Source organism: Choloepus didactylus, chromosome 5 (genome assembly GCF_015220235.1).
Source record: "Choloepus didactylus isolate mChoDid1 chromosome 5, mChoDid1.pri, whole genome shotgun sequence".
Taxonomy (NCBI): domain Eukaryota; kingdom Metazoa; phylum Chordata; class Mammalia; order Pilosa; family Megalonychidae; genus Choloepus; species Choloepus didactylus.
This window is the reverse complement of record NC_051311.1, coordinates 2,465,740-2,493,132: the sequence shown is the minus strand read 5'-3', so window position 1 is coordinate 2,493,132 and position 27,393 is coordinate 2,465,740. Positions and strand designations below refer to the sequence as shown.

Genomic DNA, 27,393 nt, shown 5'->3' with positions numbered 1-27,393 from the left:
GACATAGGTGACACCCACATCCCTAAAAGGATGCAACCCAGGAGCCCCATCCTGCATGACAGCTGACACCATGGGCAAGGTTTGGAGCCCTGGTTATGGTGCCCGGCGGTGGGCTCTCCATGGTGTCCCTCGGTTGCATGGCTGGTGGTGGCAGTGCTGCGATGGACCCCAGCTCGTGATTAGGGAGCAGAGGCCTGGGGCACCCAGGGGGTCACGGCGGGGAATCCCAGGTGCGGGAGGACAGGCCCCGAGCTAACAGGGCAACTCATCCCTGAGTGGAAGGAGTCAGGTGCACTTGTCAGTTTCCTCTTAAAACTGTTCTACTTTTTCCAAATTTCTATTCTGAGCCTGTGTTACTTTCATACTTAGAGAAATGGTATATGGCAAACTTACTTAACTCACAAATTTTAAATGACGAGTTGCTATGAATGTGTCTGATTATTGTCTTTTTGATATTCTTACCCCTTTTAGCTAACTTTCAAAGAGGTTGACAGCACCCCAGACACAGCGGGCAAGGCCACTCCCCAGGGCCCCCGGGAACCCCACCCAGGGCCCCGTCCATGCCCCAGACCCACCCGCACAAAAAGTGGGCACCGCTGCCCACGGGGCCATGAATTGTGCTGGGGACCCCCTGGCTGCTCTGTACGGCAATTGCCGATCTTGAATTCCAGAACTCCCACCCACTGGCCATTTAAAAATAAAACCGGGAGAGAACAAGGCAGGCAGGTTGTTTTCTCTCGAGGCTATGAGCAAGGGCTGTAGATTTATGAAGCTGCCCTGCGCCCTCAACTTCACTCTTTCCAGGAGGGAAGGTTTATGGGAGAAAGGAGGAGCCAGAGAGGAGATCATTTGCCTGGGCATTCGCACGGACGGGAACTTTGGAAGGGCATGAGCCTGGGGGACGGATGCCCGAGGGCAGGACCGGGGGACAGAGCCCAAGGACCCGTGGATCTGCACTCGTTCTGGTGACTGTGGAGCCTCAGGGATGCTCTCCCCTGCTCCGGCCTGTCCTGGCCTTTCCTAGCTGTCCTCAGGGTGTGACCAGCCGCGGCTCCGTCCCACCTTTGCTGGTGATTCCCGTCACCCCAGTCCTCACGCTGCCCAGTGACGAGCGAGCTGCCCGCTCTGCTGTGGGGCCCTGCAGGGCAGGCGGGCGGCCCTGGCAGCTCATGCAGCTCGTAACCGGAGGACCTGCGACGAAACCCAGACTGCCCAGGCCAGGCGCCTTCCACCCGGTGACAAACGGGAAACCTGTGGCCTCCATGAAAGCATCACGGCCTCTGCTGACCAAGGGAGACCTGGAGACCTGAGGCACTGCCCGCCTGCACCGGGAGCTGAGGACTCGAGCTGCTGCACCTGAGAGCAGCAGTGGCCCCACCATGCCCAGGTCAGTCCCTCTGCAGACGCCCCAGCCTGGCTCCCTCAGAGCAGCGGCTGCTGACACCGGGGTGATGTGCCTTGTCACTCCACTCCATCCTATTCCATTTTTATGTTGGCAAAACAGAATATCCTTCTTCTCCCTCCGCAGAGCAGGAGGCCAAGGAGGCCCCGGTTCCTAACCGACATTCTTACATGGCCTCGGAGCGCGGCCTTGCATAAATAAAGCTGGGCGCTGATGAGGAGCCAAGAGAGCGGCTATAAATAGCCCAGCTCCGCAGCCGGGGAAGCAGGTCGCCTGCCAACCCGCGCCAGACGCGGGGCACAGGGCTCGGGCGCGGGGTCTCATGCGGCCTCCTCAAACCCGCGAGAGCGCCAGGAGGAACCGGACCCTTGTCGGCCATGAGTTGAGAGAGGTTTTATTAAATTCCACAAGCAACAGAAAGGGCAAGATTCGCAAGTCAGGTGCTGGAGGAGAAATTTTGTTTTGGTGACATGTCGAATGAAGAGCAGCTACTTCAGTGCACGTCGCAGGCACCCGTGCAGGTGTGCGTGCCAAGGGGCAAAGGGAAACAGCCAGCGTGGAATGAGGCATTGAAAAAGCATTAAACACCCAAAATTGCTAAACTAAAGCACTGTGAGGAAACCCTTGAGTTGCATCTCTAAAACCTTCCAATTCGAATTTACCTTCACCCAAAGATCCTAACGAGTAATGACAAGAGCTGAGCACAGCCACCACGTCATGGCGCCCTTGGAACGTCAAGACCCAGAACACCCGGCTGACACAGGCACCGAAGGTGTATGGCGGGTTTCCTGCAGGGCGAATGGAAGGCCGGGGGTGTGGGGGCAAGGAGAGAGACGGGTGGGTGGGCAGGGTGGTGAGGTTGCTGCTGAGCCCAGCGGACCCTTTGCCCAGGGGCCCGGGGCCTCTGCTGAGGTTTGCAAGACGAACGTCACCTGTCCACAAAGCCGGCCAGCCAGAGGCCCTCTCCACAGGCCTCGACGGGCCGGTTGGGTCTTCTGATATTCTGGTTAAAGGAGAAGAGCAATGGAAGTCATTGGTGTTTATTGCATGGCATCCAGCTGTTACTGCAATGGTGGAAATGTTTTCAGTTATCTGACTACAGGCAAGTCTGTCTCACAATTAAGAAAGCAATCAGGATTTGCCCTGTGAGCCCCCACCGCAAGCAAACCCTCGGAGCCTCTGTCCTGCTCCCCTCAGAAGGGAGACCCAGCACCCCACACACATGGCACGGCGGCAGCTCTGTGCTCCGGCCATTTACCCCTCCCTGCAGGGGTGGCAGATGACGTGTGCAGGGGACCCGGGGCCCATTTCCGGACCCATCCACCCCGTCTCCCTGCAGTCATCGTGCGTGCAGCTCCTTGCACACTCCCCATCTCCATGGCAACACGAGGGAGCCTCGATAACTTCCAAACTGGAAAGAGCAAACACAGAGCCCTGCCTCCCACAGCGCTCGGTGCCTGCTGGATGCTCAGCTGCAGGGCAGGTGCATGCAGGCCCGACTGGAGCTCTCCCCGAGGCCGCTGCACGGGGTGTGGGGAGGATGCCCCATCGCAACCCTTGGAGCCTGGGCCCTTCACAGGGCCACGCGCCTCCTGTCTGAATGGAAAGAAGGGGAGCTGCTGGCCGGCGGGTCCCTGGGGACGGGGCCTCGCATCTGGACTCCATGCGCTGTGCAGGGCCTGGCACCCCCAGGGGGGGCTGTGCACCCCAACCTCCTCAAGGTGCTTCCTGCACGACAGAATGCATCTGACAAGATCCGAGAACACTTAGGTTCTGACAAGGCCCAAAGAAAGTGAAGGCAAAGCCAAGCACTTCAAACGACTTCAAATGATGGTCCAAAGAGCAGGGGCTGCACGGGGCACCGAGGAGGAGAGGCACCGCAAAGAAAACCCTGAGCCCTGGAGGCTCACCTCCCGGGGACAAGTCATCCCCCTCTGCACATCGCCTGAAATCAATTCCACTTCGTCAGCAACCAGCAGGAGGGGGGGGAGGGGAGGGGGGGAGGAGGGGGAGGACGGGGGAGAGGAGGAGGGGGAGGACGGGGGGGAGGGGAGGAGGGGGAGGACAGGTGGGAGGAGGAGGGGGAGGACGAGGGAGAGGGGAGGAGGGGGGGGGGAGGGGAGGAGGGAGAGGGGAGGAGGGGAGGAGGGGGAGGGGAGGAGGGGGAGGACGGGGGAGGGGAGGGGAGGAGGGGGAGGACGGGGGAGAGGAGGGGAGGAGGGGAGGACGGGGGAGAGGAGGGGAGGAGGGGGGAGGGGAGGAGGGGGAGGACGGGGGAGAGGAGGGGGAGGGCCGCAGCGAGCGGGCGCCCAGGGCACCTGCCTCTGTCCTTTCTTCTCATCAATGTCTCTGTGGCCTTGAGCCGAGGAAGGTGAGGCGGCAGGTGACTGGGACGGCTGATACATAGGTGTCCCCTGTCCCCTCCTGACCTGTGAGGTGCTCCCCCGACCTGTGGGGCATCCCTTCAATCTGTGAGGTGCCCCCTCCATTTGTGAGGTGCCCCCTGACCTGGGGGGTGTCCTCCCACCCCAGCACTCGTCCCCACACCGGCTGGCAGAGCCCGTCTCCCCACCCCCAGTGCCCATCCTTGCTTCTCCCGCAGCACTGCGGCCCACTTGGAACTCCCCCCGTGCTTTCCGTTCCCCGCCCTGGGGTCTCCACTCTTCCCTAAACTCATCAGCTCCTCTGGGGAGGGTCAGGTGCCTGGTTGTGGCATGCACACCCACCCCAGCCGGGCTCCTGGGCAGGGGCTGACCCCCCCAGGAATGGCTGGACCCCCCCAGGAATGGCTGCCCCTCCTGGCCCCGCTCGGGCCACACCACCGTGGGGCCCCACACTGAAGTGCCACCTCCTCACCACCCAGAGGGGCACTGATGGAAAAACCGGAGGGCTCTGTGGTGTGAGGTGCCAGTTCCCAGTCCCGTTGTGTGCCACACCCACCACGGCAGAGCTCCCCAAGCCGGGACGCAGGGGAGAGCTCAGCAGACCAGTGTCTGCACTTCAGGGGGGAGTGTGCAGAATCCAACAAGCTGGCAGCCCAGAGCCCCCACCCCACCACACAGTGGGGCTGTATGTGTGTGCATGTGCATGGTGTGCAAGTGTGCATGCATGCTGATGAGTGCACAGCATCTGTGCATGTGTGTGCATGTGAGTGTGCATAGGTGTGCATGTGTGCATTGTGAGTATACCAGTGTATGCATATGTACATGTGAGCGAATGCACTGCACGTGTGAGTATGCATGTGTGTGCATGTGAGTGTGCATAGGTGTGCATGTGTGCATTGTGTGAGTATACAAGTGTATGCATATGTACATGTGAGCGAATGCACTGCATGTGTGAGTGTGCACACATGTGCATGTGTGCGTGTGCATGTGGGTGTGCGTGGGTGTGCACATGTCCACTGTGTGAGTGTACCATGTGTGCATATGTACATGTGAGCGAATGCACTGCATGTGTGTGTGCATGCATGTGCATGTGTGCGTGTGCATGTGGGTGTGCATGGGTGTGCACATGCCCACTGTGTGAGTGTACCATGTGTGCATATGTACATGTGAGCGAATGCACTGTATGTGTGAGTGTGCATGCGTGTGCATGTGGGTGTGTGCGTGTGGGTGTGCATGTGTCTACTGTGTGAGTGTACCATGTGTGCACATGTACATGTGAGAGAAAGCACTGCATGTGTGAGTGTGCATGCATGTGTGTGCAGGACCTGGTGAGGTGAATTCTCTGAGCCAGCTGAGGTGGCCCACCCGCCTCTGGTTGAAGCAGGTTAAGAGAACAGTTTAAAAGGTGATTTCATTTACATATTAATACTTTAAAAGTAATCAGTATGTTACATTGTAATACCCTTCAATTTTATGTGTATTTCTAAATTTATATTTTAATTTCTAAAAGTCTTACAACCACAGTGAAAAATAAGTCTCAATTCTGTAACTGAATTTGCATTTTTAAAATTTGTGCTGGTATAGAGGAAAGTTGAAAGGTCAGACTCAGCAAATCTAAGTTGTATGTAAATTAAATTAGAAAGAACATACACTCTGCTGTAGTGCTGGGATAAGAAAAGCAATAATTATTCAGAAGTAAAGGTGCCTCAAGATCCCATCTTCAAAAGCGCTGAGTGTTAACTTTTCTCAAACAGCAGCACTAAACAGAGTCAAAGCAATTTTTCATATTTGGAAAGCTTCGGCGCAGTGTCTTTCCTACTCTTCGTAAGTTCCTATTACGAAGTTTTTACTAAAAAAGTCCTCGTTTAGTAAGAGGCCCCCCGAGCTGCAGTTTTCTGCTGGCAAACCACCCTTTCAACAGCTCCTGAGCTCGTTAGTTTGCAAGGCTATTTGTGATACTTTTGGAGAAATGTAAAATCTAAATATTTAAAAGTCTCGGTGACTTGCCAAGCATTTTAGAATCCTACAAAACTGTAAAAAAAAGACATTCTGCAGGCGACCAGCAGATACATGCTTCTCAACCCAACAAACGCGCGGCGTCCTTGCTTCTTACACCAAGAAAACTTGTTAGATTAAACAGCTGGCAGGTGCACCCCGGGCACAGAGGCCCCGTGATCGATCGTCTATGGTGCTTCCAAGAGCAGAAAACCCTATAGGACCCCTGACCGTGCCCCGAGCTCCCACGACCACAGCGCTCGGAACAGCCTGGCTGGCACCTTCGGGCCTCTTGCCCCGTGGGCTCACCTGGGCACCAACGCCAGCCTCTGCCCGACGCACAGGGGCACCGGCACCCGGTGACCTGCCCGGCAGACGCCGACCCTCTCCACGCCGCTCTCGTCTCCCGGGAGCCGGGGCTCAGGCCGCCTCCGGTGCCCGACTGAGACCAGAGGCCAAAACGCAGGTGTTCAGGACTTGCCCCAAGTCAGAGAACAAGAAGTCTGGGGGCGCAGATTAGCACTGGGGCTGTCGGACCAGCAGCCACAGCAGGAGCATCTGCCTGCGGCCGTGCACGCGTCGGTGGGCGAGGGCACCTGTGCAAGGCCCCGACACACTTGTGAGCTGAGGGCACATGTGGAGGCGACTGAATGGGGGAGGCTTTCAGCAGGACCCGGCCTTAGAATAAACCACACTAACAAAGACACCCGGGGTGTACCGGGGGGGGGGAGCTGGGGGGGTCCTGGGGGGAACCTGGGGTGCACCTGGGGGGGACCTGGGGCTGCACCTGGGGGGGGACCTGGGGGAACCTGGGGTGGGGTATGGGGATGCACCTGGGGGGGACCTGGGGGAACCCGGGGGTGCGCATGGGGGGGACCTGGGGGTGCACTGGGGGGGAACTAGGGGACCTCAGGGTACACATGGGGGTGCACCTGGGGGTTTACCTGGGGGTCCTGGGGGAGCCTGTGGGTACCCGAGAGGTGGGCCTGGGGTTTTCTTGGAGGGCATTCGTCCCCTCCCCACTGCGGCTTAGCGTCCCTGTATTACTCGCTGCCTTCAGCCGGGAGAGCTGAGGCGTCTCCTTCGAAGAGGAAACCAACAAGTTAGGGCTTTGAGCTGTGAGTGGGGGTCTCCTCAGAGCTCCAGGGTCTCACTGCCGCCCATGACGGGAGGTAGGGAGGGGACTGGGTGGCAGGGCGGTGCCGGGGCCGGGTCTCCATGAGCGTATTAGATTCTGCACCCCCCAGGCCCACCCTCCCAGGAGCACCTCGCAAACTGACAGGTGCATCTTTCTTTCCCGTGAACTAAGATTCCAAGCAGAAAAACTAAGAATGCAATCTAAATCTCACTATGTTCAAATCCCCCAATTAACCTGATTCTCCACCGTCTCGCTACATTTCTCCAGGATATCTAGTACTGGGTCAAACAGAACAGGATCACACGCTGGGTGAAGCATCGTGACTACACCAAGAGCGTGGCCTGCTGGTTTCCCCAGCCACTCGCCTCTGTCCTGCCGCGTTTGTCGTGCCGGCTGCTCAGGTGACACCCACGCTCCAGGGGCTTCAGTGAGGCGCACTCATTACACACACCTGCCAGCCAGGGACAGTCCCATTTTATCCTGCAAACAAGGTGACTTCATCCCAAAGACCGAGACTCGGCCATCTGGAGAGTGCAGGGGCCACACCTGCCGGGGAGACATCACACCTGCCGGGCGGAGGCCCCAGCGCCAGGGAGAGTCCGGGCAGATATGCTTTCACACGGACACGCACAGCCCCCCAGGAATCCCGGCTACTAGGCAGGAAAGGCGCAGGGTGGGTGGATGGAGGCTCAGGGGGCACCGCCGATTTCTTCTCTACCACCCCCTTGCCTGGAGTTGGCTACTGCCCTGAGCCCCCAGATTTGGAGAGCTCAGTGGTCCTCGGGCTGCGCTCATCCACTGGGGTGGCCCCGCTTCTTTCTGCCACCATCCCTCCCCGGTGACCACCCCAGCACACCCCCTGGGGTCCCCGGGCCTCGGGAGGGGTCGGCGGGACCCCCCTCCGAGCAAGCACAGGACGCGGCCTGCCCACGGGGGACCATGGACCCAGGCCCGAGTGGCTGGCTGATGGGTGTGCAGGTGCCAGCTGGAGCCCACGGGAGGTGAGGGACGGAGCCTGGAGGGACACTGGCCGGGGCAGGTGGTCACCTTGCCGCTCAGAGCCGAGCGAGGAGCAGCGCGGCAGACAGCAGGCGGCGGAGACTGAGCAGGTGCCCGGCTGCGCGGGGAGAGCCGCGGGTGCAGCCTGCAGGGCCGTCTCCTGGGCGTGCCCTGTCCCCTCCCAAGGACGTCGGCGACACTGTGGGGAGGCTGTAGTCTGGCAGGAAGGCTCCGAGATGCAAGGGGCAGGAGCTGAGGCCGAAACCGTGACCCATGGGGGACATTCCGGTACACAGAGCCAACCCGCACCGCTCAGCGGGAGATGTGAGCATTCAGGCCAAGGCCTGAAAACGGGGAGCCGAGCACCCCACAGCGAGGCCGGGCACTGCAGGGGACTTAACCAGACAGCGCCCCTTTCTTCTACTTCTATTTTTTTTCTTTTTAACTTTTTACTTTGAAATAACTTCAAGTTTACAGGACAACTGCAAAAAAAAAAAAATACAAAACCAATACAGAGAATTCCAGTACACCCCCCGCCCAGATACTCAAAGTTACCAGCTTTTAATATTTTGTCTTTCTTTCTTTCTTTCCTTCTTTTTTCTCTCTTTCTTTCTTGCTCCCTCCCTCCCCCCCACTCCATCTCTATCCATCATCGATCTATCTCTATCTCTAACCATATCCACCCACCCATCCATCCATCTCTACATTTAATTTAAAATGTGGCAGATCCGGGCAGTGGGATCATGGGCAATCTGCATTTTCTGAATTATTTTAAAAGAAGCACATATTGCTTTTAAACTCTTCTTAAACATAAAGCGAGGACGGCGCCACTGCCCAGGGTGGAGCCCCCAGTGTGTGTGGTGGCCCCGGGGGTCTCCCACCCCCACCCAGGTGCCCGGCCACTCGCCGACCAGCCTGCCCGACACCTGTGGGACACACCTGCAAGCACGCAGCGCCGGTTTCCTTCTCCTGGGTGCCGCCGACGCAGCAGCAGCCCCGTTCCCGACTGTCTCTGCAATTCTGTGCTAGTTCAGCCCTGCTTGGTAAAGTAAGGTTATCAGGGATCACCTCGGCACCCGGGCACCATTTATCATACAGACAAGACGGGGGCACGAAGGCACCACGTGGAGCGGTCATCTGAGAGCCTCTTGGCCATGGAGGCTGATTATAGAGACAGGGGCTCTACCGAGACCCCAGCCCAGCCACCCCAACGTCACGGGCGGCTGCCGGGCCGGGGCTGCCCTTTAAGGTGCCGTCCCACCGACTCGCCCAGCCTGGCTCCCGAGGCGTCCCCAGGGAAACACGCGCCGCTGCAAACACCCCGGAGCCTGGCACCCGAGGGTCTTGGAAACGCGAAGCCCTGGGAGAGGTGGTCTTCCTGCTCGTGAGGCCGGGAGCGAAGCCAGTGGCCGAGGACAGTGAGGCAGGTGCTCCCGAGTGGCCGCTCACCCCGGAGACGAAACCAGGGGCCAGGAGCTGGCGGAGGCTCGGACACCGTCACACAGTCACGAGATCGAACCTGAGACCTTCTGTTCAAAATCACAGCCGTGAGTGACTCCGGAATTCCTTAAGGACTGACTCAGGAGTGATGGAGGATCCCCCGGCAGCGGCAGCCTTCCGAGCTTCCCTCTGCAGCGTGAGGAGGAGCCAAGCACCAGCACGACGCCCCCCACTGCGTGGACTCGGGGGTGCCTGTGTCCCCACTTCTCGGGCAGGGGTGGCCCCGGGCTCCTCGGAGTCTCGACGCCCCGGGGCTCAGCACAGCAGGTGTGTGCAGGGGCCTGGGAGGGCCGGGGTCTGCCCGGGAGCTTCCCTGCTCGGCAGGCCCATTGCTCCCCTCGGGCACGTTCCCTCGAGGGGGGCCCTCGGTTTCCTGAGATTCATGGTGAGGCCCTCACAGCGTCTGATAGAGACGAGGGAGCTGAGGCCCCCGCCACCCCCAAGCCCGCGGCTCCACTGCTCTCCATGGCTTTCCCACGGCACCCAGCTCCAAGCAGCCTCGAGGATAATAAATGCCCTTTTCCCACAGTCAACCCAAGCCCTCCTGGGGTGAGCAGCAGTGAGAGGAAACGGAGGGTGCCCATGCACCCCCTGAGATGCATCTCTGCACCCCGTCTTAGGAGCTGGCTAGCCTGGCAGTGGTGGCAGGCCCGGGGCTCTGGAGACCCCCCCTTTAGTCTCAACAACTGTGGAGGGGGGAGGGGGGTCCAGGAGCCCGAGAGCCCCGAAGCTCCTTCCCCCATCTCCATCACTCCGCAGGGACCTGGGGGCCACGTTCCCGCCCCCAGCCACCCTGGGCGAGACCTCACGCTTACAGCCTGTTTTTAAACCTACATCATCTTCACAGAACAGTTTTGACATCACAGGTTTTAATTTAACAAAACTCACCATTTTTGACTGAGACATCTACAACTCCACATATTTCAAAAATATAAACATCCAGGGTTAACCTCACATTGGCTGAAAGGAGGATAAAGACACACGGCATTTGTTCATAAACACAGTGGCCTTGAACACGCTCCCACTGACGGACGGAGCTGGGAAAATAAGCCCTTATTTGGTGTGCTGGGACAGAATCCTTTCGAACAGCGAACTCGGCACTGATGCCCGTGACGGAGGGCTCCTTGGACACGAGCAAACACCCTCCCTGGCACAGAGGTGGCCCCGACGGGAAAAGGGAGACCAGCCCCTGGGAAAGGGGGCCCGGCAGAGTGACGGCCCCCTCAGGAGCCGGGGCACTTGTCGTCCAGCTCATCTCCCAGAACCTGCTGCATCCTGCCCCATCCCTGTCGGCTCCACACGGGGGGCTCTGCGGCTGGCACGGCCCTCCCCCTGCTCCCCCAGGACGGGCCCCTCGTCTTAGTGCCCCCTCCTCCGCGGCGCCGTCTCCAGTCCCAAGAGAGAGCTCCCCGGCCCCCCCTGGGCCACGACCACGTTTTGTTCTCTCCTCCACGACAGAGCTGCCAACAACGGATTGCAACGTGTTGGTACATCTGATACTTCAATATTTTTATCAAGGAACCTTGACATTTTACTCCGTTTCTGGCCAAGTGTCTGCAAAGGCACTTGACATGATGGTGAATAAACGAATACACAAGTAAATGAGTCAATGGGGTCAGCAAAGGGGACTCAGTACAAATAACGCCCGAGAGGCAGAAGCATGCACACCTGCCCCGCGTCCAGCACAGCCTCCACTCTCACACAACCGTCAGAGGACCGATTTCATACCACGTGTACGGCAACGTCAAATTCTGACACAGGGTGGCTCCTCTCTTGGGATAAAAAGATTAAATGCAGAAGTGTGGTCCCGAAACAACTGTGTTTGAAAAGCAGGCTGCACGCGAGCTTTTAGTTTGTAACCATTAAGACAAAGTGTGCTGCGTTTGTATCCTAGAGCACGTCTTCAGGATGTCGCTGCGTCTACACCCAAGAGAGACAAACTGGGGGACGCACTGGAAAGCCGTCGGCCTGGTTCACTGGACAGCTGTGAACGTCACCCCAAAACCGCCTGCCTGCACAGCCAAACACTGAGCCACGGGGCACGGAGCGGGGCTAAGGGCGGTGTCCCCGGCCACCAGATAACCCGATTTTCTCCAACGGCTCTCCACAGACGGCCTTCAGCAGAGACAGCGCGGCTGATCTTCAATTCACCGGATCACTGACAAGTCCTGCTGTGCATGGGAAGATGTCGAGGGGTCCGTGGCGCTAGTTCCAAAGGAGTTCACATAAATTCACCGAAAGAGCCACAAACCATTAAGCTGTTTGGGGCTATAAACCCCTTGACCTTCTTCTACTTGACATCTATGAAGACAACCTGGCTAAACTGCATTTGTACATTATTTTATTTTATCTGTTGGAGAAGAATTTGCAGCGCTGTGTGCCCAGGTAGCAGAGAACATCCGGCCCCTCCGCAGCCCTGGGTGGTCTCTGGAGAGGCAAGTGGGCTGTCAGGACCCACACCCCAAGTGCATCCCCCTAGCACCCTGTCTGCTTCCCCATGCACCCCGAGTCCAGGCACTCAGAGACTCACCTTCCCAGGGGCCCCTCTCTGTAAACATTCCCCAGTGTAAATGCACCAGTGCCCCACAGAACGGAGCCCCCTCCTCCCATTTCCACGCCTGAGCCACACCTCGGTGGGCTGCTGCCCTCGTGGCTGGCGCCACCCTGTCCCATTCCCTGCGGCCCCATCTGACCCCTCAAGCCCCCCAGGGAAGGCTGCATCATGAGCTGGCATCAGGACCCCCGGGAGCTGCTTCCAAAGCATGCCTGCCCCCACCCGGCGCCAGCAGAGCGCCCGGCTGCCAGACACTCGGTTTGATTCCGGGCGTGGACAAGTGCATCGGGACCAGTAAAGTGACCCTCGACGCGAGGCCTTGGAGAAACATCATTCCTCAGCCTGCCCTCACCTTGCTCAGCGGGAAACGCGTCCCACAGACCACAGGGGCCGGGCAGAAGCAGGCTCTCTGATCGGGGTTTCTCTCACTAGAACTGCAGCAGAGAGCCCCTCCAAGCCACCTGCAGCTTTGCTCCTCGCCACGGCCCTCCCTGCCGGGGTCAGCGAGAAAGGTGCAACGAGGACCCCAACTCCGCTTTCCATGAAGTAATAACGTGAGAGCCGATCACTGCACACACCAGGGGCACCCGGAGGACACGACCATCGCTAAACAGCAGCCGACACGGCATCCTCCGCAGGACGCGCACGAGGCGCACAGTCGCCGTGTTAAAAACAGGAGGGAGGAAGGCAAAAGGAGCACCGAACACAGAATGCGTGTTGTGCACAGACACACACTGCACACATGCACACACGTGCACACACACAGGCACGCACACCCGCGTGAACAGGTGACTGTGGATGTGAACGCACAGCACTTGTTGCCATCAGGAAGCCAAACATCAAGAATCCGTTTATCCCGTAAGTGCAACACTTCACACGCGCTTTACTCACCAGACAGATCCCGGCTCTGGGTTATACTGATGAATCGATTCTTTAAAAGCCCCAAACGTTTTGCACTTTTGTGTAAGCCCCTGACATGGCATTAGCTATCAAGACTTCAGGAAGAAAGTTAATATTTGAAGAAACCGAATGATCTAAATAGAAGTTCAAAGAAGGAAAATTAGAGTGGGTCCATTTCTATATGGAATGAACTTATTCCATTTCTATATGAATCACATCAACACAGTAAAAATGCACCTTTTTACTCCTTTAACTCCCTAGGAAAAGATGTATTTCTTTCTGATATATACTAGTGTTTTCGTTCACTGCTTTTCGCTGTAAGTCTACCTTTAGAAGCCATAAGGAAACAAAAAATTTCAAATGTGAAGCTAATTATAACAGGGTCACCATGCACATTATTTTTCTTTCAAATGAAAAAGTGACTGGATTTTTGGTTGAGGGGTATGTTAGAAAAAGAGGTTACCAATTTTCCAACTTTCAGAAGCAGCATCTGATCAAAGAGAAATAGTGGGTGTGTCTGGGAGAGCACAGCACCTCACAGAGTAAACTTCAGGACTGCATCTACAACAAACCGGAGCCGAGCACAGGGAGGACACTGCCTCCAGGACCGAGGCCAGGGGTGGGGTGGGGGACACTGCCCAGGCAGCAGGGGGTTGGGGTCAGGGCATGACACCCCACGGGCATCCAAGCAGACACAGGGACCCCAACTCCCCACGGGCGTCCGAGCCGACCCGGGGACCCTGACTCTCCATGGGCATCCGAGCAGACATGGGGACCCCGACTCCCTGCAGGCGTCCAAGCAGGCACAGGGATCCCCGACTCCCCGTGGGTGTCCAAACAGGCACAGGGTCCCCAACTCCCCACAGGCGTCCAAGCAGGCACAGGGAACCCGACTCCCCGCGGGCATCTGAGCAGACATAGGGATCCTGACTCCCCATGGGCGTCCGAGCACTCACAGGGTCCCCGACTCCTCCACGGGCATCTGAGCAGACATGGGGACCCCAACTCTCCGCGGGCCTCTGAGCAGGCACAGGGTCCCCGACTCTCCGCGGGCGTCCGAGCAGGCACAGGGACCCCGACTCTCTGCGGGCGTCCGAGCAGGCACAGGGACCCCGACTCTCTGCGGGCGTCCAAGCAGGCACGGAGTCCCCAACTCCTCCACAGGCATCTGAGCAGACATGGGGACCCCAACTCCCCATGGATGTCTGAGCAGACACGGGGACCCCGACTCTCCGCGGGCGTCCGAGCAGGCACGGGGACCCCAACTCTCTGCAGGCGTCCGAACAGACACAGGGACCCCGACTCTCCGTGGGCATCTGAGCAGGCACGGGGACCCCGACTCTCTGTGGGCATCTGAGTACTCACAGGATCCGTGACTCCCTACGGGCATCCGAACAGGCACAGGGTCCCTGACTCCCCGCGGGCGTCCGAGCAGACATGGGGACCCCGACTCCTTGCAGGCATCCGAGCACTCACAGGGTCCCCGACTTCTCCAAGGGCATCCGAGCACTCACGGGGTCCCTGACTCCCCGCAGGCATCTGAGCACTCACAGGGACCCCGATTCCCCATTGGCGTCTAAGCACTCACAGGGTCCCCGACTCCACGTGGGCGTCTGAGCACTCACAGGGTCCCCGACTCCTCCACGGGCGTCCGAGCAGGCACGGGGTCAGTGACTCCCCTGACACCAGTCGGAAGGGGGAGGAAGGGACGGGAGCTGGAGCTGTCCCACGTGTGCTGCCATGAAGCACCCGGCGGAGCCCGCTCTCCCACCCTCAGCGTCGCTGCGGAGGGCCAGGCGTAAAGGGGAGACTCTGCCAGGGCCCCTCCCGTCCTCATCTGCCCCCCATTTTCTTCCCTCCTGTACCCTCAAACTCTGTGACAAGCCGATGGCGAGAGGAAGCACGAGGAGGGTGGGACGGTGGGGGGGGCTGGGGGCTGGGGGGAGGGCGTAGGGAGGGCTGGGCTGGGGCTGGCGGTGGGGGCCGGGGGAAGGGGATGGGGGTGGGAGTGGGGCTGGGGGTCAGTGGGGGGTCAGCGCCTTCCCGCCTGGCCCTGTAACACACTCCCACTGGCTCTGACCATGATGGCCCACTGGTTCAACTGAACCACAGCAAACACTTTTAAGACATAAGACAAAATCTCAAAATCGTCCCAGTTATCATCAGACATGAAGATTTCCAGGACCTGGTCAACGGGGGGGGGGGCGGCACTCACTTCCACGGAAGGCAGGCTGGGGAAGGGGGCACAGCCCCGGGGTCTCGGCAGGCGCGGCCCTGGGCGCCGAGCTGTGGATTCGGGTCTGAATCATTAACCTCACAGGCCAAGTCCCCGATCTGCAGCAGTGGGTGCAAGAGCGTACGGCTTAACCGAAATACACACGTCTCGTAAACCCTGTGTTCAGTGAGACCTCGTTTTCTCAGTCACACTAATTCTTTCTCATCCATCCATGGATCTCCTGTCAGCCCCACGGGGCTCACTCTGTCTGCGGCTTGTAGGACGGGGGGTTTGGCTGAGCAGCAGATAAATAAAAATGTTAGAAAACGGAGCAGAGGCAGAAAGTACATTCTCATCTAAGAAACTCAAAACACCTGCAGAAACAATTCTGGATTCTAAAATGATACATTCACCTCATTGGGAAGAAGACAAACAAAGATGAAAAATGCCTCAATCCACAAAATGATCTTCGTAATTAGAGACCTTAGTAAGGCCGAGTTTATGGGGAGGCATTCCAAGCACAAGAAAAGAAGTCCAAGCTTGAGGAGGCACTTACACATAATCATGCCTTGTCCCCCTCAAAAATCATGGTCCAATGGATGCTTGGAAACTAATTATACGATAAAGTGCAAAATCTACAGTTTGTTCTAATACTTTCTAAAGTACTATGCCTCCTAAAAAGAAAAATAAATAAATAAAACATTCCTAGTAACATACAGGCTTATGCCATAGAAAGAAGGGGCATCTGTACTGAAAAGTTTATTTTTATAGTGATAGATTGAAGAAGGGTTCTCAAAAGGACCCAAAACAGATTTTGCCATTCACGAAGTCTACGTGAATGCCCTAACGAGACAGAAAGACACTGACGGGAAATCTCTGTGGCAGTCAACGGCCCACATCACTACGCACAGTTATGCGTGTGACAGATGCAGCGTAACAACGAGGCGAGCCAGTATTTAAAGGCCGAGAGATTCATCAAACCTTAAACATACCAGTCTACGCAGGCCTGGAGTCTGTAACCGTTATCACAGTTTAAATCTGTCTTTGCAAAACAGAACTAAAAAACAGACTGTGTCTCTGTGACTAATCATTAGTATTTAAAGCCAATCCGAGTAATAAAAGGTCCAAAAATGAGGCACCAAGTATGCAGCACCCGGAGACGGCAGGATTTGTTTAGAATACCATGTTCCGAAAGTGTCACGCAGCCTTCTATTAAGCATTTGGCTCGTTCCGTTTTGCCATCCTGATTTGTGTTCTGGAGGCCCGTGGAAGCGACGGGATGATTCTGTTACGGCCACAGCACCGTGGGTGAGCGGACGCCAGACCGGCTGCGGGACCCCCCGTGAGCCCCCACGAGCTCCAGCCCCTGACAGTTCAGAAGGAGTCGTGGGTCCCTGACGTCCAGCTTTCCGCACCTACGGCGAAGGACGCCGGACAGGTCACCTGGGGAAAGGGCGGGTGCAGGCCCACACCTGGGGGTTCCCACCAGCTGAAGGGAAGTGTCCAAGGGCGCCACGCGGAAGTCGACCCGCAGTGTCCGGGGCGTGCAGCCAACTGGCAGTGCGGCCGCGTGCTGGGGAGAGCACAGGTCCTTAAGAAGATGAAAAGAAAAGGAAAAAAAGAAAGGAAAACCCAGGGCTCACGGGAGGGTGAAGAGAAAGGGGGCGAGATGAGCATGAACCTGTGAAACTGGGGGTTCGGTCCCCAACCCCTGGGGCCCGCGAACCACGGACGGTGGTGACCAGCGCTCAGGGCCGTGCACGGGGTCCCCGACCTGGGCAGGTGAAGGATTCATTCAACCAACACTATGTTTTTCAGAAGCACAAAGGCTTTATATATTTGCAGCTTCTTACTTTATTGAAGATAGTTTAAAGGCAACCAGAAGAACTAGTGCCCCTTAAATAAAAGACTGTGTGAACAGACATGCACACATAGATGCATACCTGTAACATACATGCACATATTCATATATCATGCATATATGTACATTTGATTGATTTTTCCAGTATAAAATTCAATTAAAAATGAATCCTGGGGAAGGGAAGAGCAGGTGAAGCACAGGGGATTTTTAGGGTGGTGCAACTGCTCTGTACGGTAACAGCAGATACACACATGATACATTTGTCAAAACCTTTGGAACTGTACAACATAAAGAGCGGACCTTAATTTTAGCCATGCGTCTGTATTAATAACAATGTATCAATACTGGTTAATTGTAAGAAACATACCACGATAATATGAGATGTTAATAACTGGGGAAACTGCTGAGGGGTGGGTAACGTGAGAACCTCTGTACTACCTGCTCGTCTTTTCTGTAAACCTCAAGCTGTTCTAAAAAATAACATCTATGAATTTTTAAAAAATGAATCCCAAGGAACCATAGAGCTAAAGCTCGGAAAGTAAGGCAGGATGGCATGGTCAAGAGCTAAGTGGGGCTGCCAGGCAAGGAATTTAAAAATTGTCAAGTAGAAAACATCACTGCAAGTCTCACAAACTGTCCCCTTCATTTATCACCCTCCATCTCCTTTCTGTATTCCCAGTTGCACACATGCACACATGCACACACACACACGTGCACACACACATGCACACACACGCGCACACACATGCACACCCCCGCAGCGCCCTCATGTAGTGTCAGGGCCGCCCAGCACCTCCCACCGTTCTCCCCCGACCCTGACAGGAGTCTGTCCCTGTTCCAGCCCCAGGTGTCACCAGCGACGCGTCCAGGTCTGGGGTTCATCTCCCCAGGGCTGCTCGCCTCCCAGAGATGACGGAGCAATCACTTCCCACCAAGCTCTTGAACAGAACTGGACCAAAGCGCTCCCCTGGGTGCCAGGCCACTCACCCCCGCCCAGGGTGCTTCCAGTCAATGAACTTAAACTCTTAAGGTTTGGGTACAAAAATATACCTTTTTGTTTTTTCAAGACAACAGACCTTAGGAATTCGTTCCTTCCCTCCTTCCCTCCTTCCTTCCTTCCGTCTTTTCCTCCTCCCCTCCCCCCTCTCTCCCTTCCTTCCCTCCTTCCTTTTTTTATGAAGTTAAGAGAAAAGAGCAAATTATGTGAAAACTTTATTTTCTTAATATACTCTAAATTTAAGCAGGGCATTAATTGTGAAGGATTTGAGGACTTACAGCTTCTCCTGACTTATTACCAGGATAACTGAAGTTCCCCATTCATGTATCTTTTGACAAAAATTCCAACATTCATATGAATAAGAATTTTACCTAATACATCCTAGACAGCCATTAGCTTTATGTATTAAATTCTTTTTGGTACATAAACAATTTGGACAATATTCTTCATTAATTCTAACAGAGATGCCCAGAAATCATGTTTAACACTTTCTGCCCATTAACAAATTAATTTTGTCTGTGGTGGCTTGGAGCTCTGCACCCCAGAAAAGCAGGTTCTTCGTCTGCACCCACCCCGTGGTGCGGACCCCGGGGAGCAGGACTCGGGGGGAGGGGACGCCCAGGTAAGGCGCGGCCCAGCTGAGCCGGGACGGGTCTCGGTCCCGCTGCCGGAGCCCTTTATCCGCAGAATGAAACTCAGGCACGGGGGGAGGAAGCCGGGGCAGAGGCTGGGAGTCAGCAGGACCCCGGAAGCCAGGAGAGCCGCCCCCACCACCCTGCGCGTGCACAGAAAAGCCAAGAGGCGAGGGGCGCCGGCAGCCAGCCCCAAACGCCACGGTCTTCCGGGAGAAAGCATGCCTTGGTGGTGCCTTGATCTGGAACTTCTCCTAGCACCCAAACCAGGAAACAATAAATTCCTGTTTTTTAAGCCACAACATGGCATAGTATTAGTTTTAGCAACCAGGAAACGAAAACAGCATCTTTCCTATGCAAAAGCCCCAGTGAGCTGAAAAGCCATTTCTGAAGCACCTGTGGTAGGCTGGACCGTGCACCCCAACAAAGACAAGTTCTTAACCCCAGTCCACGTTCCTGTGGTGCGACCCCACCGTCATTATCAGTTAAGGCGCGGACAGTTCAATCAGGGTGACAGGTCTCCTATTACCGGAAGCCTTAAAAGAGAGGACAATCGGACACGTCAGTAGAAGCCAGAGGCACAGACACCAGACGTCAGAGAAAACATCACTGACTGCAAGCAGGTTGGTGACGTCAGGCGCCAGAATTAGGAACTGGTTAACTGATGGTGAACTAGCTCACTAACAAAATGATGCTTTTATCTAGACGGCCAAATTGTTCCACAGCAGCTGTGTTCCTGCTTCAGAGCCTAAAAGCAGAAATACACCTGTAAACAACATTCACTAAAGACTAACGATGGTTCTTAAAGAATAACTTTAGTTCAAGCACTACAAATAAATGATGGCTAAGTATATTCAGCCAAAAGTTTGGGAAAAACAAAATCACAAATGAATGCCTTTTACCCTTTCACTTTGTACTTTTGTTTCTGCTCAAGTACCAAATATTCCAGTATATTTCAACATATTCCATTAAGAAAATGTCATAAATACTGATGAGGTGACTTTCATCAAATGGCCACCGACATAGTTATTACAACAAATGGGATATTTACCACAGAGTGATCAAATACTTGTGTAAGATTTTTCAGATTCTAAATTCTGTTATGACCTCATAAACCTGCTGCTTTTATATTTATATACATTTGGCATAGGCGGTAGGTTGAATTATGTACCTCAGAAAACATGTTCTTAATCCTAATCCATTCCTGGGGGTGTGAGCCCTCGTAAACAGGACCTTTTGAAGGTGTTATTTCTAGTTAGGTTGCGGTCAAGTGAACAGGATGGGTCTTAATCCTGTTACTGGAGGTTTATAGAGAGAAGCCACAGGGAGGAGCAGACGCTGGAAGTCAACGGAACCCAGAGGAGAAAGGAGAGAAGGCGCAGCCACGTGCACTGCCGTGTGACGGGAAACCCAAGGACCCCGGACGGACGGCAGCCAGCCTCAGGACGCCACGGTCTTCGGGGAGAAAGCACCACGTTGATGACATCTAGGTTTAGACTTCTCCCAGCCTCAAAACCATGAGCCAGTAAATTCTCATTGCATGGTATTTGTCTCTGCAGCCGGGACACTGAAACAGCACCCAGCAGGCCTTAAGTCCAGCCCCAGGTGAGCTGTGGCTCAGTCATCAGGGAAAGGTAAACAAACACCACCTGAGCTCCCTCCATGCGCTCATCAGAAGGGCTGACACGGAGAAGGCTGACGAGGCCAAGGGTCAGCAAGGACGCGAAGCAGAGGGACCCGCCACGTGCTGCTCGTGGGGTGCAGCTGGGCGCGGCCACCTCGTAACACCGCCTGGCAGTGCGCACTGGGGCTGGACACGAGCACCCACAAGGCCCCTGTGCTTCCAACAGAAGTGCACACGTCCCAAAGATGCACACGGAGATGTGCACGGCGGCTCCACAGCCCAGGCCGGTCAGCAGCCCGGAGGTGCACCAACGGCGGCTCAGCCACGCCGCGGAGTGCTCTGCAGCAAAGAAGATGAGCCGAGTACCGCAACACCCACCACGGACGGCTACGCTGACTCGGAGGTTGAGTGAGAACCCAGACGTGGAACGAGTCCAGTCTCACGAAACGCCCAAGCCAGTCACCACGCCACAGCCTCAGACGTCAGAAAGCGGGCACCCGGTGGGGAGCAGGAGGAGGTATGATTGAGGGGGGTCAAGGAGGGCCTTCTGGGGTGCAGGGAGGCTTATGCTTGAGCAGGCTGGGAGTTACACGGGTTTTCACTCTGCAGGAACACAGGATTTTTCTATTGTTTTGGCATATATGTTACTTATCCATAAAAAAACTTGTTTACAAAGTAAATACAAATTAGATCTACTTTTAAGCCTAATTGTACGTAACTATGATATTCTCCCGTTTATTAAAAAAAATGAAACTTCCTAATTCCTTCTCTTTACCTAAAATTTTCATGTTTTCAACTTCTAACAGTTTTAAGTCTCAGTATTATGAAAGCCACCTAAAAGTACCAGTATTTCCCAAACCCGTTTTAACAGTCCTTACAAGTAACATACTGCAGGTAGAAATATAATCCTAATTTTCAAAGTTAGATGGGAAAGCATTTTAATTCAAGGGCTGGTAATAGAATCTAACTGTAAGGTATTTTAAAATACAGCCCAGTTATAACGACCTGACACCAACTGTCGAGCCCTCGTCACAGAGAGGGAAATCACACCCACACCCACACAAGTCACTTGTTTGGCAAAACATCACTTATAAAAAGAACACATTTAAAAGGGGCTCTCTCAGGTCATTTAATAATTCAGCGTGTTTATTGTTACTCTCTGGTATGCAGTTCTGCAAAGACACTCAAGCAAACATTTCTATTCAATATCCAGCACTCGTCAGAGTAGCTTTTGCTTCCTTTTATACTGCAGCAGAAAATGAAGGCAGTTTTAACAGAATAGAGATTAAATTACCAAAGCAAAAATGCAGTTGCTCGCTCTGTGACAGAAGTGGCAGGCGCTTTCAGGGTTTTTGACGGCCTCCTGTGTAGTCATTACACCAAATCCTCCCAAAAAAGCACCTCATTTGGCTGACACTCAAGGAGAAGGACCTTTCTTTTTTTAAAAAACTTTAGGATCGATTTTTTTTGTCTCCTTAAATGCTCATACCTACTTTGGTAATATATATCTAAATTTACATTAAGTAGCTTAACAACTCTCTTTACCATTTATAATTGGGCTTCAAGCACACACCTCATGTGTTACCAAGAACATGATGTCAAAACAAAGTTATCTTGAGGAAAAACAAACTTTAGCTCATTTATCTGCAGTGTAGCAAGGCCCCCATTTGAAGTCAATTCCCAAAGCTCCAAGAAAGGGGAATTCACAGCCAGCAGGACAACTGGAAAATCAGTCCCGTGGCTGCCCTTCAGTGACCTTTTTGCACAGCCCATATGAGTGATAATGGGCTCAGGCTATCAGTTTTTATTCATTAACCCTTGCTCACGTAAACATACCAGTTTCCCTCCCCTGGCATCCCAGTCTGCCACCTGTTGTTCCGCGCTGCCTTCCTGAGGCTAATCCTCAAAGCCCATTTTTTCCTTCTGAGTCCTCAGCGCCATTTGGTCACCCAGAGCTGTGGGCTGTAGCCCCCCGGGTTCAGTCTCCTGTCCCAGGGGCAGAATAAATACAGCTGCTCAAAGTGGAAAAGGCCTTGGGTAGCTTCCTCTCACGGACTCCTGTGAGCTAGGTCACGACTTCTCGCGGCCCTTGACCCGCACCGAGCGCCAGGCCACACACACCTGCAGCAACTCGACCCCCAGGCACCTTTAGAACTCAGCTCACCGCCCTGGGCACCATCTTTTCACATCCTAAAGCTTCTTGGCAAAAAAGCTCTGCTCCTTCTTAAGCAATGCTCTTTTACTAAGTTCTTGCAACCAAGGCGATTTCCACTTGCACGTTCCGGAACAAAAAGTATCTCTAGTTGACTCAAAGGGACTCTGGTGAACCGTCTGCAGACTGGGACAGCGCAGGAGGGGAGCTGACGGCGGGACATGCATCACCCTGGGTCTCTGCAGAAAAAGTACGGAGGCAGCCACCAGCCCCAGGACGCCAGCAGTGACCAAGTCTAAACCCAAATGCCGCTGACCGCGGTGGGGGTGGGGGCCTGGTGAGTGCTATGGGGTAAACCGAGTCAGGCACATTGGAGGGGAAGGGAGGCAGTACTGACCCCAACAAAAACAAAACCAGAAGGTCATGAAGGATTTACAGAAGACCCTCCTGCCACAGAAACCGGGGGCAGCGGTGGAACCAAAGGCCGCAGCAGCGGGCACCAGAAGCCAGGGGGACAGTGGCGCCCAGGGAAACAGAGCAACATTTGCGGTCGGCAGCCAGCGTGTTGGGGCGTGAGCTGCCACTGGCAAGAGACGATCTATGAGAACGTCAGCCACTACCAGCCGTGGCTCGGCCGAGGGAGCAGGCCCCTCGTCCCCATGCCTGGGGGACATAGCCTCGACCCCAAGCCTCTGAGGTGTGGGTGCTGACACTCCTTTAATGACAGGCCCTTCTGCCACCACACATGAGTGTGTTTGTGTGGGAGGGAGCCTGGCGCTGCCTCTTTTGTCTAGGGGCGAGTCCCAGACTTCTTGGCAGGAATTCACCACTCGTTACCCGAAACGAAGGCAGCGTCCCCAGAGGCAGCACTGTGGAGGTGCCATCTCAGAGACACCGTGACGGGAAGCGAGGCTTTAACAAACGACGATGATGACTGCATCATTATACAGACACTCCTTTTTACTTTCTAGTGTGTTAGACCAGCCAGAGGGAAATACCTGACATCACTGCCCTGTAACCCAGCTGCCTTCATCTCTGATGCTGACTGTGAAACTATCTAGCCATTATCTTCCAATTTTAAAATCTTGTGACTGACCCCCACTTGTACCCCCTTATCCGATCACCAAAGACAGCCCCTAATGTTTATTAATGAAGGGCCTTGGGTCAACCCAGAACTAATCCACCCCAATCCCAAAACTATCTTGCTAGACGGAGCCAGATCTAACCAAAATGGGCCCATCTGACATGAGCAGGTTAGACTTTAACCTGTAAGTGATCTATACCTCATTATAATACTAAAAATCATGCCCATCATCATATTAAGGCCATTTTTTTTACACACATTCTGTAACTAAGCATGTAATAAATCTGCACATGTTCAATAATTAGATCACCTCTAACTACATCATCTGGGGCCATTGTGTTCATTATCCTAAAACCTGCATCACTGGACACTATTGAACCATCAGAGTTAATGCAATTCGGGGAGACAGATTTTTGGGCCCAAAGGCCGTCTGCTCTCCTGCTTCATGCTCAGAAATAAACACTTTCTCTTTAAAACCCGCTGTCTTAGGAACTGGTCATTTGAGCACATCAGGCAGAGAATCCCCTGCTTCCAATCGGTATCAAAGTGACGTGTTCTATTCATCCTACGCAGCCTCAACCATTTCAAGACCAATAACAATTTTCTCTTTTTCAATTCATGCCCAAAGTGGGAAGAAGAAAACACAAGCTGGAGCAAGCTGGAGGGACTCCAACCAGGACCTCACCTTCGCCAGTGGAAACACAGGTACCCCTCACCACCCCCCAAAGAAGCCTGCCGGCATCGCGGGAGTCGCCGATTCTGTTAGAAGAAACCTTCTCAATGAAGTTCACACTTGTCTTTCCCCAACCTGCCAGGAAGAGCAATTATCACGCACGGACTCAATTAAATGGCATGGTTTCCACTTCAACCGAAGTAAGGAAAATAATACTACTTAAACCACAAGGATGAGAGCAAAAAATCACCTTCTTAAACAAAACCTAAATTTATTCTAATGCACTTCTCAAAATCAAGAATTTAAAAGCCACCTTACCTGACGAACGAAACTATTTGAGGTAGTGTCAGACGACGTACTCCCGTCGGACCCTTTGAATCTGTTCTTCCTTCTAGCTCCTTTCCCATACGACTACAAAAAAGGGGAGAAAGACAGACAAGATTATTTTTTCAGCCCTCTCACAGGAATCTAGGCCCAATTCTATAAAATGCCAAAGAACAAAACTCGCCATCATCTGCTCATCATTAGGAAGTTATTGGTGGAACCACAAAAATGTATTCAAATTGGTGAATCTATATGGAGAAGTTTCTAGACCAAGCATTTCATAACTGGCAAATTAAAACAATTTGAGGTATTTGTAAATACGTTAGTCAAGAAGCAAAAGCAACTGAAGAGAAAGCATGCACATACAGAAAAGTAAAGGTAAGATGGTTTAATTATAGGATTCAGCCAAGCACCAACATCCACCAATGAACTTGTTGTTTTCTATTAAATCTACAGTTTACAGTCAGAGCACTGAGAATAAACTATGTATCAATCTGCATTTAATTCTAGCCACAGGTAAAGATATTAGGAATATTGAACATTAAAATACAAGGGAAAAATAGCTCAAAGCTGAGCTTAGAGTGAACTTGCTGGAGGCTGGAAGCCTGTAACACACCTGGAGGAAATCTGCCAGCCTGTCCAAGCTCAGGCTTCCAGTTCTCAAGGTGGGATATTGATGTCTAACTTGCACGTTTGTTGCAAGCATTAAGTGAAATAATGTATCTATAGCATGTAACATAAGACGGAGCACATGGCAAGGACTCAAACAGTACATGAAACTGCAACGCCCACGTCAGGGGTGGAGGCAGGCGAGAACTTCTAAACAATATGTTTAGAATTCTTAGGCTCAGAGAGATGTCATTAGACTATTGAAATTTACAGAATTTATATTTTTTAAATCACCAGACTCGGGTTTTGAAAATGCTACTTTGTTATATTTCATAAGTTCATATGGCTTTAGTTAAAATGGAAATATCTTATGAACCATAATATACATAGCATTTGGGCAAGCTGAACTCTATTACAAACATTTGTGTTATGAGTAATTTACAGGAATTTACAATCAGTGAGAGGGTGGTATAATCTTAAAGCAAAAAAATCTTTTCTTAAATAAGTTTGTTCTCTTCTCAGTATCCAAGGGATTTATGCAATGCAAATGGTTTCCATGGCATTTAATTAACTCCGCCTCATCAAAGGGAAGAGGGGCTGAGCCGGGCTTTCGGAACGTAATGTACACGGGCTCCTCACTCGCAGCTTATTCTTCTTTCTTGGGTAAACATTATTCAGTAAACTGCTGAAAAATAACATTCTTCCAACAGCGTTCTTTTCCAATTATTATGCAAAGGTTTGGACAGAAGTCCCGTGCAAGGCTGAAGAAATCTAAAAGTTTGAAAATTTCCTTAAAACACAAAAATGCTACATTATATCATATGGAAAAATACTGAGTACCCTGAAAGCATTTCTTAGGCCTAACATAATGCTTCTTTTTGGGGGAAGGGGGCCCAGGCTACTTATTTTCAGGAAGAACATACATTATATTTGAGAGCAGAGAGAAAAAATATCATCTTCTGTCATGACCACGTCTGTTTCCAGCACCATCCGACACACGTGGAGGGCAGATGTGACTCTGTGACTGTCATGTCTCAGGTGGTGAAGGATAAATGGCTTTTACTCCCCGGCTGCTCTGCTGTGTGAGCTTTTCATACCCGCGGGAGGCACACAAGGTCCGGAGGATGGAGCTCAGCAGAGGCCGCGCTCCTTGGGGGCAGGGGTCCTCAGGGTGGGGGTCCTGGGGTCCAGGTCCTTGGGGGTCCTCGGGGTCCTCGGGGTGGGGGTCCTGGGGTCCTGGTCCTTGGGGGTCCTCAGGGTCCTCGGGGTGGGGGTCCTGGGGTCCAGGTCCTTGGGGGTCCTCAGGGTCCTCATGGTGGGGGTCCTGGGGTCCTGGTCCTTGGGGGTCCTCAGGGTCCTTGGGGGCAGGTGTCCTCGGGGTCCGGGTCCTCAAGGTCTTTGGGGCTGGGGGTCCTCAGGGTCCTTGGAAGACGGGGGTCCTCGGGGGAGGGGTTCCTTGGGGTCCTCGGGGCGGGGGGTCCTGGGCAGTGCATCAGACACACCCAGAGTGCAGCCTCAGCCCCCTGGACCCCGGATACCCGCTGCAAAGGCCTCAGCAGTGACCACGCACACGGGGTCCTCGCGTCGTCCCAGGTGTCCCAGCCCCGCTACCTGAAACCCCGGGTCAGGGAGACACTGGATGGGCACAGAGGAGAGTGGGGCGAGGAAAGCAGGCGCGCGTCCAGCACGGACATTCCGGAGGGACGGCCTATTTCAAGTACAAACTCGTGTGCGCCGTCACGGCACTGTGGAAAATCCCCATTCAGCATAAATCATGCTTACAAAAAGCCAAAATAAACAGATAGGCTTAATTCTACCTCTACCTTGCTATGTTGCTAATTTAATCAGTAGTTTATCTTCTGGGGGCTTTTTTTTTTTTAACTGTACAGAGACTACTCAATGACTAGTTATTTTTTCTAACAATATCCAGCATCAAGAAAAAAATATTCTTTGTAAAGCTCATTTTTACATACTTTAAAAATGTTAGTAAAAATTTATATTGCCATTACAAAATTAAGTTTCCTTTAGTTCAATGCATATTCAAAATTAAATCCATCTTCTTATGACTTATTTTTGAGTTATTTTAAATCTTTGAAAATAAGTACTAGAGTATTTCATCTGCAGGAATTTTTTAAAAAGGGAAGGACAAAACTCCCCTACATTGAAAAAGATGAGTAATATTAGTATTCAAATATTATTTTGACTAAATTTGGAAAAGAAATATTGTTTTCTTAGTTAATTTGCTGCTTCAAAGGCAGCTGCTTTCACAATCAACAGTTTTCCTATTTTTTAGCAATATGACTTTTTCCCCCCAATACACGAAACATAACATCAGGGCAGGCTGAGTTGC

The 27,393-nt window shown here is 53.5% G+C and overlaps 1 protein-coding gene across 2 annotated transcripts in view; it reads right to left on the bottom strand.

The window, feature by feature from the left end:
• CACNB2 (calcium voltage-gated channel auxiliary subunit beta 2) overlaps nucleotides 1-27,393 on the bottom strand; it is a 309,005-nt gene that overhangs the window by 276,535 nt on the left and 5,077 nt on the right. For both annotated transcript variants that reach the window (XM_037837665.1, XM_037837664.1), the window contains exon 2: nucleotides 24,429-24,521. In XM_037837665.1, coding sequence (XP_037693593.1) covers nucleotides 24,429-24,521 — 93 coding nt within the window. The remainder of the gene's footprint in view (nucleotides 1-24,428; nucleotides 24,522-27,393) is intronic.